Below are 15,649 nucleotides of genomic sequence, written 5' to 3' on the forward strand. Positions count from 1 at the left end.
TCTTAAATATTTTGTTGTTTATTCAGGCTATTTGGTGCATTAAGGTAATTAATGACATCCTGCCTTGTGCCGCAGCAGCGTAGTAAGAAAACAAGTCTGAATTCTTTAAATAAAGGCGTTAATTTGGAAATAGTCTTAAATACAGTTCTGAACCAGATAAAAGTTATTTTGGTAAATCCTCTAAATGTGATAGAGATTTTATTTACAGTGTAGGAAAACTAGGGGGGAAACCCATTTTCTTGCTTTTCACTAACCTAACCGCAACTAATTACTCTTTGCTTAAAAAAAAATTAAAAGGAACAGATTAAATTTCTGTCTGCAAGGCACAAATTAATCCATTTACAGAATTAGTGCTCCATTAGCACACGGGAGCCCCAGTCAGTCTCGGAGGGGATGGTGGTATTTGAGTTTTGGATTCATTCCAGTACTTTGCGAACAGGCTGGTGCTGATTTAACGCCACCGCTTGGTTTGCAGGGGTGAGCAATGGGCTGCGGACAAACCGCGGGAACTTTGCGGGTGTACGAAGGGAAGACCTTGGTCTGTCTCTAGTGTTAAGGTTTCATTAGGGTGGAATCAGTGTGAGATGTTGCTTGTGCTTTGTCACAGGCTTGTGCTTACAGTTTGACTCTTAGCAGGTTAGTTTACTCTTACTATTTAGTTTACTGTTTCCTCTTAGCAGGCTAGTTAAAAATATATATATATGTAGTTGTTTGTTCTCCTTTTTCCTCATTTTTTTCACGAGAGCGCTGTCAGTCTTGACTGTTGTGTCTGTATCTGTCCATAAGCAGCCTGTCCTTCCAATGATAACTTTTTGCAGACAGAGCAGGTTCTGCTGGTTGGACACAAGTCAGCTCCGATTTGGACGCGATATATTCGTAGTGGTGCTGTGCCCGAGCTCATAAGCCCGGAGCTAATTAGCCTTGCCGAATGGCTCGTCTTATTTGTTTGGGCAGCGCGTCGCTCTGAAATGGTTCTGCAGCTCCTGGATCCGAGCGGGTTCACATCTGGCCAGCTCGGGCTCTGCCTGCGTGTGGCCGCAATGTGCTCTCAGAGCTCCCGTTATGTTTGTCTTTGGTCTCCCCTTTGGAAACAGATGCGATTTGAAGCGCGTGAAAGCAAATCCACAGCAGGGAGCGGAGCCGGTGATCCTTGTGCAGGGGGAAAGGAGCCGTTTGTGCTGGAAAACTGCAAACGGGGAGGGAGGGGAGCAGGAACGTTGACTGCAGGTCTGGCTTAAGTAACTTTAGAACAAGCGCAAGGTTCTAGTGTTTGTAGATTAGTGCTGTCTTCCTAAAAAGGCCTAATAGGAAAATTGCCCATATTTCCGCTTTCTAAGCATTTACCTAGCGTAGAATGCCTTTTCTTTAAAAACTTCATGCAACTGTACTATCCAATGGTTTCCCTGTGTAACTGTGCTTCAGATAAATCCAGCCTTGCCTGTTTTTGCAGCTTCATTGGCACATCGAGGTTTAAATGAGACAGGGGTAGCTGTAGAAGAGGCCTGCAAAGCAATAAAGGTGCCAAGAGGCAGGGGATGATCCTGATTTGGGATCTGCCTGGTTTCCCGAGGGCAAACAGTGGACACAGGTTTTAACTGAGCAGCTGGGTTTGTGTGTGAGGATTGATGGGGATGATCAGGTGTTTGGTGTGGAAACCAGGGCAAAACGCTCCAGAGCAAAACTTCAGAATAGGTGGCATAGAAATGGTCAGAATGGGCTGATTTTTGCACTCTCTTATATGTTATAATGATTTAGAACAGAAATGAGGCAGAAGACAAATCTTGATAACTGCAGGAAGAAGATTTAATAATTATGTAGTTAAACAGAAAAGCATCTAGATAAAAATGTATGTGTGCATTTAGCTGTTAGATTAAAGTGATGGATTTGTTGGTTTTAATTTTTTGGGGGTACTTAATCAGTTGAAGTAGCAATTCTTTCAGCACATTTAATCTTAAAAAGACATTTATATGTTGCTAATTAAAGACAAACAAACTGTAACATCATCCTCATTCAGCTTTAGATAAAACATCTGTTTATTTTTCTTCATCTGCATTTGAAAGTGAAATTAATAATGGGCGTATGTCTTCAAAGTGCTGAGGTTTTGGTCTTTCTGATGCTGAAACTTTAGATGCGTTTTTCTTACTAGAACCTGTGTCTTGTCTTCCTCTGCCATCTGACTATGGATAAGTCTTATAGTTCTTGATTTGCTTTAAGCTCCGCTTGGCCACATAAAATTATTTACCCGACATGGCTCAGAGAAAACAAAGAGCAGCTCTGGTACCTTCACGCCACTGTGGTCTGTCTGATGTTGTGCAGTTATGGGATGGAGAGACAGAATTACTTCATCATTTTGATGGAAACGAGATGGCACCGAAGACACAACACCCTTTCTTTGTACTATGGGAACTTTTGCCACTACCTGTGTGTTGCCACAGCTGTGTGTTGAAGAAGCCTAACAAATGATTTTCTCCTTTTTCTTTTCAGAATGAAATAAATGAGGTTCCGTTCTTTGATATCCAGCTGCCTTATGAACTGGCACTGAAGATATTCCAGTACCTGGGCAAGGCTGAATTGGGAAGGTGTGCTCAGGTCAGTGCTGCCAACAGTTTGTATCTCTGATACGATGTAGAATTGGCAGAAATAGTCAAGAAACAGGCACCTTGATGCAGAGAAGATGTGTTGTAGTTCAGCTGATTGTGCTTTTACTTATTGGAAATACTTCCAAAGCTGAATATTGAAAAAATAATAATAAATGAGCTGGATTTATAGCTTGCAGTTGAGTAGAGTTGAATAAAACATTTGTGGCTTGGACAAAAGTGAAGCTGTCCAATTTAAAATAACTACTTGCAAAGATTTTTTGATTCAAGTGAATGTATTTAGGAACAAGTGAGCATCTTGCTGCAGTATTTAGAACGTGGTACTCTGCGGAGTTAAAGGCGTGGAAGCAAAGCTGTTCCCCCTCGCTTTTCAGTGTGTGACTTGAACCGTAGAAGTTGTCTGTGGTAATTTCATGTGAGGGCAAATTCTTAAATGACACTGATTTCCTCCTCCCCCCTGCAAAGGGTTTATATTTTTCTTTGGTGATAGTTTCAGATAATGCTTTCACCAGTGTGAAAAACATGGTGTGTAATTTACGTGTAGCTGTAAACTGCCTGTCCCTTTAGGTAGCTTTACTAACTTAGACACTCACACACACCTGGCTACACTTAGGAGGGTTCAGCCCACACTATTTAGCCTCTTTATGTCCTTTCTTCACACATTGAATGATTAACGTCCTCTCTGAAGGAATCTGTAAAGCAAACTTAATGGGCAAGTGCTGATTACCCTGTGAAATACAGTGGGATATTGAGAATATACTCCCGTAGCCACTATTTAGTGTTTTGGGCTGGTGTTCATTGAATTCTTACGTATAAAGGACATCTTGCGACTTCACAATCCAACCAAACCCATTCTTTGTGTTACACTCGAATCACGCCGTGGGCTCTTTGTCAGAGCAAAAAAACCCGATAACATGTAAAAGTTGAAAAGTCACAGCGTGTAGCTTTGTGGATAGTAAATGAGACACCAAGTGGCACATGCATTGAACAGAAATTGGGCTTTTTATGTCAGTATGAGCAAGTTATTGTGTTAAATAGCTACAGGTGCTTATTGCTTAAATCGTTGACTTGCTAATACTTTTTAGGAACAAGAACTGATGAAGGGCTGCTCTCTTTTCTCTGTGCTTGGCCTGCACTTCATTTCTCTCTGGCTCACTTTGCTTTTTGACTTGAAACTGTTCCTATAAGATGTGCTTAACACTGAGAAAATTGTCCATGTTTCTTATTCACCTCCCCAGAGCGAGTCAGTTGGTTCTACGTGGCAGCTCACAGGTAGCTGAGCAAATGCCCGATGTTTTACAAGGCTTTCCGAACAAGATGAATATCAAATGCTTTTAGTGCACAACTGGCTTCTCTTTTAAGTGTTCAAATAAAAAGCAAAGCAATAAAAATAAGTACCATTTTCATTTTTCTCTTGGTGATTTTGTTTTTTTTTTTTGGGGGGAAGCCTCCTCTGTTAAGTGGAAAGCCCTGCTGCTTTATGGCGATGTTGTAGAAAGGGTTTTTTATTAAGGCGCCTTGGGATTTTAGTGAAATTGGGCCCGTTAGTGGAATTGGCATCGTGAACCATAGGAGTGCCTTTGGAGAAAACCTGTTTGCTTAGCTCTTTATGCCAAATTGGTAACCAAATAATAGTAAAGTAGCCTGACTGTGGAGCCTCTTTGAGATTTAATCACACCACAGGCTGCCGTGGAGAACCTTAATTTCACCCTGATATTTCCCCCCACCCTCAGCTTTTCTGTGATTTTTTGGGATTAGTACTGTAAAGCACAAACTATCTGTGGTGAGCACGTTTGAGAACAGTCTCTCCTTCCTCATCGTGATGGAGAGGGAAAAGAAAAACAATCGCTTGGGACGCCACAAGTGTGACAGATTGAAACGCATCAGGGCTTCTTGGGTTATTTGGGGCTGATCCTGCAGATATGTACAATTAACTGGCCTTTAGACTCTCAGCTTTGTGATAAGGTGATGTCTTATCTATGAACTTCTCCATATACAGTTGTCACTGCTTACTAGTAAATACCAGAGGCTGCAGAAATTGCGTTTTGTGGTGCAAAATACTTCTCGACAGTATTTAATGAAATATAACAAGGGGAAAGTGTAGAGTCTTGCATCTGGGCAGGAACAACCTCAGGTTCCAGTATAAGTTGGGGAATGACCTGTTGGAGAGCAGTGTAGGGGAAAGGGACCTGGGGGTCCTGGGGACAGCAGGGTGACCATGAGCCAGCACTGGGCCCTTGTGGCCAGGAAGCCAATGGTACCTGGGGTGGGTTAGAAGGGGGTGGTCAGTAGGTCAGAGAGGTTCTCCTGCCCCTCTGCTCTGCCCTGGGGAGACCACACCTGGAATCTTGTGTCCAGCTGTGGCCCCTCAGTTCCAGCAGGACAGGGAACTGCTGGAGAGAGTCCAGCGCAGCCACCAAGATGCTGAAGGGAGTGGAGCATCTCCCGTGTGAGGAAAGGCTGAGGGAGCTGGGGCTCTGGAGCTGGACAAGAGGACACTGAGGGGGGACTCATTCCTGGGGATCAATATGGAAAGGGGGAGTGTCAGGAGGATGGAGCCAGGCTCTTCTGGTGACAACCAGTGACAGGACAAGGGGCAATGGGTGCAAACTGGAACACAGGAGGTTCCACTTGAATATGAGAAGAAACTTGTTGGGGGTGAGGGTGGCAGAGCCTGGCCCAGGCTGCCCAGGGGGGTTGTGGAGTCTCCTTCTGTGCAGACATTCCAACCCGCCTGGACACCTTCCTGTGTAACCTCATCTGGGTGTTCCTGCTCCATGGGGGGATTGCGCTGCATGAGCTTTCCAGGGCCCTTCAACACCTGACATTCTGGGATTCTGTGATACTGAATCTCTTGACTGTATGTACTGAATCTCGGCAATGCTAAGGCAGTTTTATTTCTGAACAAATCAGTGGGAAATTGCCTTGAACTGTTCACGTTTTCATCTGAGAGATGGTTTAGAAGTGTTTACCAACACAACACTTGTGTATGTATCTAGGACAAGGGAGCCTGTTTCTAGGAATTTAAGAATTAATTGTCTTGCATAGATCAAGAATTTCAGATGTTTTCCTCTAGAGCTTCTGGCATTGTCAAACTTTTAGTATTTATACTTTTAAAAATAGAAAATCTAATGTGTTTTTTAAGCATACATTCACATCAAGGTTGTGTATGGGTAAAATTAATAATCCATCCTCCTTGTAGAGCGAGAGCAGAGCAATGGGTGGATCAGGATATCCTGGGCTCAGCATGAGACCTAAAATAACATTATGGCTGTAAATTGAAAAGATGAGCAGCTTCCACCTGGTAAATGTGCATCTGAATAGCTTCGGATTAAATACTATTTGGTGCTGCGTATTGTACTGAATTGACAGTCCAGATATTTTGAATTGAGGCTCCTGGCTACAGCGAATGAACCTTGAATATGTCTTTGTGTGACTAGGGAAGAAAATAAACCTCATGAAACAAAGACGGTTTATCAGATGGAGTGAGATGAATAAACCTCCAGGAGGATTTGAGCCAGTTGATTTAGACAGGATTAGAAGAAATTTAGGATTTGATGGAAGAGGTGGGGTTATTTATTGGGTTTTTTCTCTTTCTTGGGGTAAAAAAAATCCCCCAAAGGCAAAACCTGTGTCAGCAAAAGCCTTTGAAGTCCTTTGGAGCATTATTACTTGCTGAACTCTAAGATATAAAACTGTTCCTGTGTGGAGCTCAGGGGAAACCAAAGTTTCTTTGTTGAGAGCCTAGTAAAAAGATAATAGGAAAACTAAAGACAAAATTGAATCGGGGACTCGAAACCTATAAAGGAGCCTGTAAGGTGTTGTCATTGATCGTTGCTGGAGTTTCTACATAGTGTAGATTTGGAAATAATTCTGTTCATTGTTTATTAAGAGCTTTGCGCCTCCCGGCGCCTCCCCAAGCAGCAGAACGTACGGGTGCGTGTCAATAAAGCCGTAACGCTCCGGCTTGCGGGGCCTCACCTGCAACTCGAAGTCAAGCAGATCTAATAAAGCTGACTCCGAGCCAAAGCCTGGTTTTAATGCGGTGGCTCACAGTGGCGCTGTAAAGCGAAATGCTTGAGACACTTTTATTAGAGGTTTCTTGCAGCTGGGGCTCGCTCAGTGGGGCTTTTACAGGGGCTCGTCGTGCCAGTTTTGGTGCATTAAGAAAAGGCTGCGTTAGGGACCCTTTGGAAATTCATGCTTGTAAAGCAGCAGGATTCAGTGTAATTTGATTAAAAAAAAAAATCATAATAGGATAGGATCTTTATTCCCCTTGAATGTTTGTTCCTGAAAGTCAAAAAGCCACTCTACATTTGATGTAGTCCCCCCTTTTTTTTTTTATTACTTAGTAAAATGCTTTTAAGACCTTGAAAGCAGAAAGGTCTGTGCGACATTGTCTGTTTTGGCAAACTCCAAAGGTGTGCGTGTTTGGCTTTTTTTTTTAAGGAAGGCAAGATCTGCTGTAATTTGGCTTTGTTTGTGCACGTGTCTGTCCCCCATCCCCTCGGTGTCAGCCCAATGTGCCGCTGTGACCGGAGGGGACAGAGGACAGAGGTGCCGTCACTTGACCGGCTGCTCCGCTCCTGCACAACAGCTGCTTTTCTGTGTGTGTCAGCAAAAGGCTGGGTGTTTCTTCTTTATTTTTCCTTCTTTGACCAATAATGTATGGATTTATGTTACTCTAAAACCAAATTGAGAGGAAATTCCCCACTAAACTGTTGCGGTTTGAAATTGGGATTGCCTTTTTTTTTGCTTTTGACCTTTCTGAGTGTTCCCCTATAGGGACAGGAGCACTAAGCGCTGGTTTTACTGTTACAGGATGGTGTATAATGCTCGAGAAGACTCAGTGCTGTTTCTATCACTCATAAGGCAGCTACAATTGCCCTACCCAGGTTGTTTTCTTTCTCTGCTGGTGGAAGGGGATTGTATGTCTGCTAGTTTGAATCAAGGTCTTTTGTTGAATAACTAGAATGTTAGCTCTGCTGGACTTGGATATTCCTGTTTGTGAGCTGCTCTTATGTGTCAGTATCAAATCTTTCAAAAATATGCAGGTTACTCAGTCCACCAGAATTTTTTCTCCCATATTATTATTATTTTTGTCTTTGGAAGAAACAGATCATGAGATTCATCTTATGATGCAATTCTTGATTCCTTGCAGCTTGTTGTATTTTGAGAGCAGGGATGACAGACATATGTTGTTACAGCAAGACCAACAGGCAACACAATGTAAAGGAGAAGACGGGGACCTTTGGAGAGTTTTCCAGGGGACCTCTGGCTGTGTGCACTGTCCCAATTTGGGGACGACAGAGCATGCAAGAAGGTTTGGGACCACATGCACAAGATGGTTTTTGCATTTATTGTGACCCAAGGAGAACCGCTGGAGCGGGTCCAGAGAAGAGCAACAAGACTGGGGAATGGACTGGAACACAAGCCCCATGGGGAGAGGCTGAGGGAGCTGGGCTTGTTTAGTCTGGAGAAGAGGAGGCTTAGAGCTGAGCTCAGCACTCTCCAGAACTACCTGAAGGGCAGTTCTAGCCAGGTGGGGATTGGTCTCTTCTCCCAGGCAGTCAGCAATAGGACAAGGGGCCATGGGCTTCAACTCTGCCAGGGGAAATTGAGGCTGGAGATTAGAAAGCAATTCTTTGCAGAGAGTGGTCAGGCATTGGAATGGCTGCCCAGGGAGGTGCTGGACTCACCGGCCCTGGAGGTTTTTAAACTGAGACTGGACATGGCACTTAGTGCCATGATCTAGTCAATGGACTGGAGTTGGACCAAGGGTTGGACTGGATGATCTCTGAGGGCTTTTCCAACCCAGTCGGTTCTGTGATTCTGTAAAACAGGGCTGTGCTGATGGGGGATTTCTAGATCTCGGCTCCCATCTCCGTGCGATTTGGGGCTGACTACTTAGTCTTGGCCCGATGCTGCGTTAGATTCAGCAGACTGAGGCGTGCGCTTCCAAATTGTCACGTGCAAAACTTTGCAGATCGTGTTACGAACTCAGAGATCGCTTCATTTATTGAAGGCGGGGGTGCTGTTTCCCTAACCTTTCGGTAAACCGCACTGCACGCTGTGTTTCTCCAGCCCCTTGTGTTCTGCAGGGACTTCTTCCAAATCTGTACCAGCCAGCGGGAACTCATAATTTCACTATTCCCTGTGATATATAATTTTGTGAAGCTATAATTTCAGCATTCCCCACGTTATATAATTTTGTGAAGCTATACTTTGTATTTGAAAGTTGTAGTTTTAAGAAGTCTGAAGCAAGACGTGCGTGGTAATGATAAAATACAAAGGAGATTAGTCTTATAAAATAGAGAATGGGTAATATTTCATCTTTCACCTCCATGTTGTATCTGTGTGTAAATGTGGAATGAATGGCAAGGAAACGCGGAGATGTGGGCCTGTGAGCTGGTATCGATGGGAGACCTGGATTCTTGGTGTAATCTTGGGACCGAAATGGGCATTGGATGCTTAATTGCAAGTTGCTAAAAATGATGTCAGTCTGAGGTGGGTTTTTGTAATCCTTTGGAAACAGCGTGGAATTGATTGCTGCTTTCATCCGCAGCAGTTTTCATTGGTTGCATCAGGTTTTTTTTTAAATTAAGCATAACAGAGAACAAATGCTACTCAATTTGGCTCTTACCTCTTGAATCTTTAATTCGAAGCCCACAATTGATTATGATGAAGCTGTTCTCTCCGAAATGGACAGCAACTTGAGGCTACTTGAAAAACTTAATAATTCATTTCTATTTATGCACACTGTAATACAATAGGTTATAAATCACCAATGTCCTACACCTAATCAGGCATTGTCAGTAGGAATTTGGAGATATAGCGCTGTGATCCCAGAGGTTTTCTTGGCTATAAATATGAAAATAAATTCATATTTTTGGTCTAAACTCACAATGCTGTCTTAATTGTTTTCTTGCTTTATTTCCTTCAAGATTTTCTAATACACGGCTATTTCATTTTGGTGGGGTGGCCACTGCTCACTGGTGTCCGTGTCGACTTTTAGGGGAGTGGAAACTCAGTTTTTTTCCAAAAGAAGCCACAGAAAACAAGTATTTTGTTAAAAGGGTGGTTGTTTTTTTTCCATATTGTCAGTAGTATATTTGTTTAGGTAAGTATTTAGTCTCAGTGCAGTTCTGTATTGTTTCATATGTGCATATTTAAATAAGTTATTTAAAGTTATATAAGTTATTCAAAGTTATTATAAGTTATTTAAATAACTATATTAAGTGTGATTTTTTTACTTTAACATATACATATATATCTAAAAATATAAAAAATTTGATTTCTAGGTCAGCAGGACATGGAAAATACTCGCAGAAGACGAGGTGCTGTGGTACCGGTTGTGCCAGCGGGAGGGATACCTGTCAGATACGAGCATCTCGGACCGTTCCTGCTGGAAGCTCGTCCTCAGGAGCTGCCGTGCCAGAGAGCGCGCTCTGAAAACCAACTGGAAGGTACAAGGGAATTGATTCTATTTAATGGGATCCGTGTACTGTAGAAAAATGGCAACCTGGTTCAAGCAAGTGGTAGCGAAAAGCTGGTCTTTGGTGTCACACCTTTTTGCTGGTGGAGACGGGAAAGCTGCTGAAGGGTTGATGAGGCTTTGCCCAAGCTGCAAAACCTTTTTTCTCCTCAATGACTGACTATTTTGAGACTGAATCTGTTTGCTCTTCTACTGCATTGACTTCAGCAAGAGATGCTTATACATCAACCATCCCTTGATAGTGACAATCAGCTTTACAGATAAAGGCTCTTTCCCCTGCTCATTACATACCCCCGCTAAAGAAAAAGCTTTTTTTTTAATTGTTCTGATAGTTATTTCTGTACCTGCATATTATGAATGGTAATGAAGAGTGCTTGCTGCTTTCTCCTTCATTTCTGTGTGTAGATATTCCAGGAGGCAAACAGAGAATAGATGGGTCTTATCTCAGCTGCTCTGCAGCTTGTCAGTAGCAACAGTAAAGCTCGGAGTTTTCCAAGAAGCAGCAAATGAACTTGGTCGATGAATTTGTCGCGATTCCAACGCCCTGTCTTGTCTTTTTGTGCAGAACCGCATTGGTGCCGTGAGCCAGCTGCAGTACGAGCTGGGAAAAATCCTTTGTGACGTGCATTCCTGGGATGGAGTTGTTATTGCTGGGTGAGTACAAGGGTGCGTCGTGCTCGTTTCATCCTCGCTGTTTGAGTGCTGCTTTTTAGCAAATCCAAAAGAAGCGTCCCTTTGAGGAAACAAGCATGCGTTTTTCTGACTGCAGTTCCTTTGTGGGTGAGGGAGATTGTCCTTAAAGCGACTGATAATGGTGGTTATCTGCGAGTCATTTGAGCAGCGCAAATTTTTATCTCACGTGCATGTAGTCCCTGTAAAGGCAACAGTACTTTCTGATGAACTGTATCTATTTTGCTGCAGAAACACCCAGAATGTATTAAATATTGTAGACTGAAAAATGCTCTATTTATTATTTTTTCCATAACAATCTCTTAATCACAAGGATATTCTTGTGTGCTGTGGCACTGAGTATTACTTTTCTCCATTGTTATTTAAAATAAATTTGGGAGGGTGGAAAACACCCAAAAACCAGAGGAACTCGAGCTTCTCATTTCCAAATATAAAGCTTTGTCGGGACCTTGAGTTAATGTTAACTATTCATTGATTTAATGTTAACTATTCATTTGCTTCACACATACGTTGTTGAGAACCTCCCAAACTCTTGGAAGAGGTTGCTGTGACTGTAAGGCTTCACTGTATTCTGCTTGGGTTTTCCACCTTCAGTAATTAGAGCCCTCCGGAAGAAGTCATGTGAATAACTAGAAATGATATCATCATGGGGGCAGAGGACATTGTCCTTAACATACCAGAGTTCTGTATTTTATAGTAGCACTTCATGTTTATGTTGTGCTTCTGCGTTGTGAGAGTAGAGAAAACTATTTATAAAAAATACTCTAAAATTAACTCATTGGTTATAAGGAAGGGCCCTCGAAATAGATATTGTGTGTGTAACTCCTGTATACGTTGAAATACTTTTGGATGCTGTTGGGCAAGTGAGAGCGGAAATCTAAACCAGCGAACGGCAGGAGGGGAGTTTTAATATTTGATGGGTTGGTATTAATTCTGCATTTGGAAGTCTCTCTTTCTGTTCTCTCTGCCATCCTATTAATTGTTGCTTCTCTTTGCTTTTCACACAATGTGTTCGCCGCTGTAACTGTTGATTTCTTTCATGCCCCTCTCTTGGGCAGTGAGTCCCGGCCTTGGCCGGGGTCGGCGCTCCTGTACCTGTTCCACCGTCCCTAATGAAACCTCCTGGATGTTTTTTGGGGAGCCAGAAACCCCATTTGTCTCCAGGCTGCTGCCAAAACCTCCAGCTCTTCTTTTGCTTCACTTTCTCCATTGTATTCATATGCAAACATGCAGTAGGTAGGCAGCACAAATGTAACTTCTAAAACATGTGTTAAACTCTAATAGTCCATATTTTAGCTTGATGTACTATGGAAGTTTGGTTTATGCAGTTGCACACTTTTTGTGTTGGTTCCTCAGCTCCTCCAGTATCTCTTGATTCTTTTGATGAATTTGCTTCAGTTGTCATGGTGAAGGGAGGGGGGAAATAATTTAGGTTCCTGTAAGACTCATAATAGGTGAGCAGGTGAGAGACCACTGGGGGAAAAGCTGCACATGCGTATCCATTAGCAAAAGTGATGTTATGGGTTTCAGTCAAATTACTTTCTGGTAATTACCCTTCTCTGAGCAAATGAATTTTAGTAATTAAGTATCTTTTTATTTTTGATAAAACACGGCAAAATCAGACTTTACCTGGTTAGTACATGACCTGTTTAGTATATTAGAACACAACAATCACACTGATCCCTTTGCGGTTTACGACTCGCCCTTCACTCTGCTTTGGTAGCTTGAGATATCTGAAAGCATCTCGTGTATCGCTGCAAGAGGGAAACTGTGCTGTGAATCTCACCCAAAAGACAATGAATTTATTGTTCTGCCAGTGATGATCCGAGTCTGCAAGAGAGTACCACACTGTGACACCCCCGGTAATAGCTCATGGGACATCATGGTAAATATCAAACAAGACAGACCTACAGTTATAACTGAAACTCCCAAGGACATTAGCAGGGTGTGCAGGGAAAGACTTTATTCATTATGTGTGTTTGATAAGTATGGAGGAATTTGTTGGGGTTTTGTTTGTTTTTAAATCCAAACATAACCCTTCATTTTGTTTTTTTTTCCCCAGCTTATAGTGTTGTACTTAATGGCATTGTGCCTGCAAATTTGTCATAAGAGTGTAATGAATCTGGTGATCAATAGCTGGCTGTTGCTTTCTTGCACTCCTGAAGAAGTAATTTAATAGCCGAGGTTAACAGAAGTCAATTTTCTTCTCGGTATAAATATCAATTATCTGTTGCATTTAATGATTATATCTTCAGTTTCACAAACACTTATGTTCTTGGCTTTACATGTGAATAATCATAGATTACAGTCACACTTGCCATGTACATAAAGCTAAACAGACACGTGACGTTGCGAGACTTGAGAAGCTGGCGATGATCTTAAAGCTAATTTTGTCTGTGTCAAAGCAGTGGCTGGTGGCATCATTGACCTTTCTTTCTTTTGTAGTCGGGTTGCTGCAAAAATTAAGGCCGCTCAGTTTTTAGCAGGTTTTTTGATGTCTGAGTTTGCGGAGCAGCTGTGATGCTCTGGCTCGGCCTAGTCAGGCCAGGCAGGCGTTAAACTCTGTCTTTAGAGCTGGAAGCCGTGGCAGGACACAGCGGCTGCTCCCTGCTTCCAGGAGCTCCCACTCGGCATCTCGGAAGATCAGAGAATTGGTATAAAAATCTAGAAAAAGGGGTGGCAAGAGAAGGTTCTCCAGCGGAAATGCTGGGGCTGCGGTGTATGTGGGGTCTTGGAGCGAGCCTGGGAACAATCTGATTTGGACTCTGATAGACCTGATCTTGTGTTCTTCACTATACTGCTCCAAACGCTGCTGGGAAGCAGAATAATCTTTAGTTTAGCTGCTGGAGAGCTTTTTTCTTTCCGAGGAGGAATTTGTACAGGCTGTAGGCAGAGTGACTTAAAATAGCAGCTACAAGTGTAATACACAGAGGCATGGTTTGCCTGAACTGGTTCAGGAGCGGGTCTCTCTGTTAACTAAAAGATTGACTACTCAGGGTTAGCTCTCCCTTAGAAAAATACACCTATTCCGCGCACTCTGTGTTGTCTCCGCGCTGCTGCCAAAGCTGGAGCCAGAAGATGGCAGAATATCAAGGATTGATGAAGTGCAACCTGAGCTGCGAGTTGAAGGTGGCTGCGAGCGGCTCCTCTTGCTCCGAGCGCCCTGCATTTACTGCCTGACATCAGATAATTCAATCTGGTCCGCATGCAGAGCATCTTGTGTTTATCATTAAAATTTCATCCCGGCGGTTACGATGCTTGTTTTCTGGGTCAGACCTCGAATCCCTTTTCATTTGAGACAGCGGTGTTTGTGGTTACCTCACTCCCAATCAATGTTGTATTCGCCAGCCTTTCTACAGTTACACGTCTCAAAGGAGCTTCTTTAAAGGGATATTGTCCTCCCCCCTCTCCGTATTCAATTCAAATGTATTTTCTTCTCCAAGTCAGAGTTTACTTAAAGCAATTATATGTCTGCTCCCTTGGCTTTTATGAATTACTACTGATGATTAGGTTTGCTGTACCTAACACTATATGTTTGCTTTCAGTACAGAATGCCTGGATTTCTTCACCTTTTGCTAATAAAATCTTCGATATATGTTTGTGTTTTTGTTAAGCAAGCGCATGTTCAGATAGTAATATTGCTACTTTTTTTCTTGGCAGCGTTGCCATAGGCTGATGGGCATTTGTAGGCAGAGATTGGGTCTTCTGGAGATACTGATCTCGGAGCATGTATCTGCTCCTTGTTTGAACAGTGCTCTCATTACACTGTGGGTCCTGTGATGTAACGTGTTGTGAGGCTGTTTTGCTGTCTGACTGTGTGAAAAGACTGGCTGTATATGTGTGTATAAGTGTATGTAAGTCTGACTGCATGAAATACTGAACATGTGGCTGGGTGGTAAACTTGCCTGGTGTCAGTGGCGATCATCTCGCCCCGTTAAACCGCACCAAGTCTGCTGTGAGTCAGGGTGATGGTTTATTGTGCGTTGTTTTAACTCCTTTATGCTTGTGGAAGGGGCACCGGGGCTTTACTGCTGCTGGTGGCGGCTCTGAAAGCTTCCCGAATGAAAATACACAGGAGGGATCCACAGTCAGACAACCCCTCCAAAGCCCAGAGGTATAAAGGTATCTACTCTGTCTTTATTCAGTCGTCTTTGACCGAAAAAAGAGTGGCAGACCGATAGTTTAGAGTTTGCATAAATGGAGATTTAAGGGCAAAGTCCAGCCTGGCAGACGCTGCCTGGAGTCCCTGCATCCCTGACAGACTCAGCTGGGGATCAGCCCCTGGTTCTTCACTTTACATTTTAACATCAGCCTTTTTCCTCCTGCCCCCAGTAAGTACTGTCTTCTTTCCTAGACTTCTTATTTTCTTATGTTAGCACTGGTGAGATTCATCTGCTCCGACCACCTTCATAAATCAACAGGCTGACGCTTCCTCCCCTTCCAGGTTGGAGCACACCTGGTGCAGGTGGGATTCCTCCAAGCGGTGCTAGAAAAAGGTGATGAGAAGCAAAAGAAAACTACCTAAATATCCTCCGTGCTTTGGGGAATCATCTCTTTTTGAGGTAGCGACACATTTTGATTCCCTCGTACTGAGAAACTAAAGGCACTGAAATAATTTTCATGGAGTTGTCTTTGTGCTGAAGTTATAGGAGAGTTGCTATTTAAACACTGCAGCACTTTGGAACAATTTGAGCCTTTCAATTTCAATCTTTATGAGCAATAAGCATATATGTCTTTATGACATATAAGGAGCTGCTACTATATGGTAGATTTCTTTGTTCTCTAGATCACCTCCTGCTCTGCCTTCCTCTTGCTCAAACGTGACCTGCAAATGCCTTTTTTTTAAGAAATGGGCTTGCCACTCTTT

The 15,649-nt window shown here is 42.9% G+C and overlaps 1 protein-coding gene across 1 annotated transcript in view; it reads left to right on the forward strand.

Moving 5' to 3' along the window:
- Positions 1-15,649, forward strand: part of FBXW8 (F-box and WD repeat domain containing 8) — a 53,768-nt gene that overhangs the window by 1,429 nt on the left and 36,690 nt on the right. The window contains 3 exon segments of the mRNA XM_065033854.1: positions 2,485-2,589; positions 9,899-10,063; positions 10,658-10,746. Coding sequence (XP_064889926.1) covers positions 2,485-2,589; positions 9,899-10,063; positions 10,658-10,746 — 359 coding nt within the window.

This window comes from Columba livia, chromosome 17 (assembly GCF_036013475.1).
Source record: "Columba livia isolate bColLiv1 breed racing homer chromosome 17, bColLiv1.pat.W.v2, whole genome shotgun sequence".
NCBI lineage: Eukaryota > Metazoa > Chordata > Aves > Columbiformes > Columbidae > Columba > Columba livia.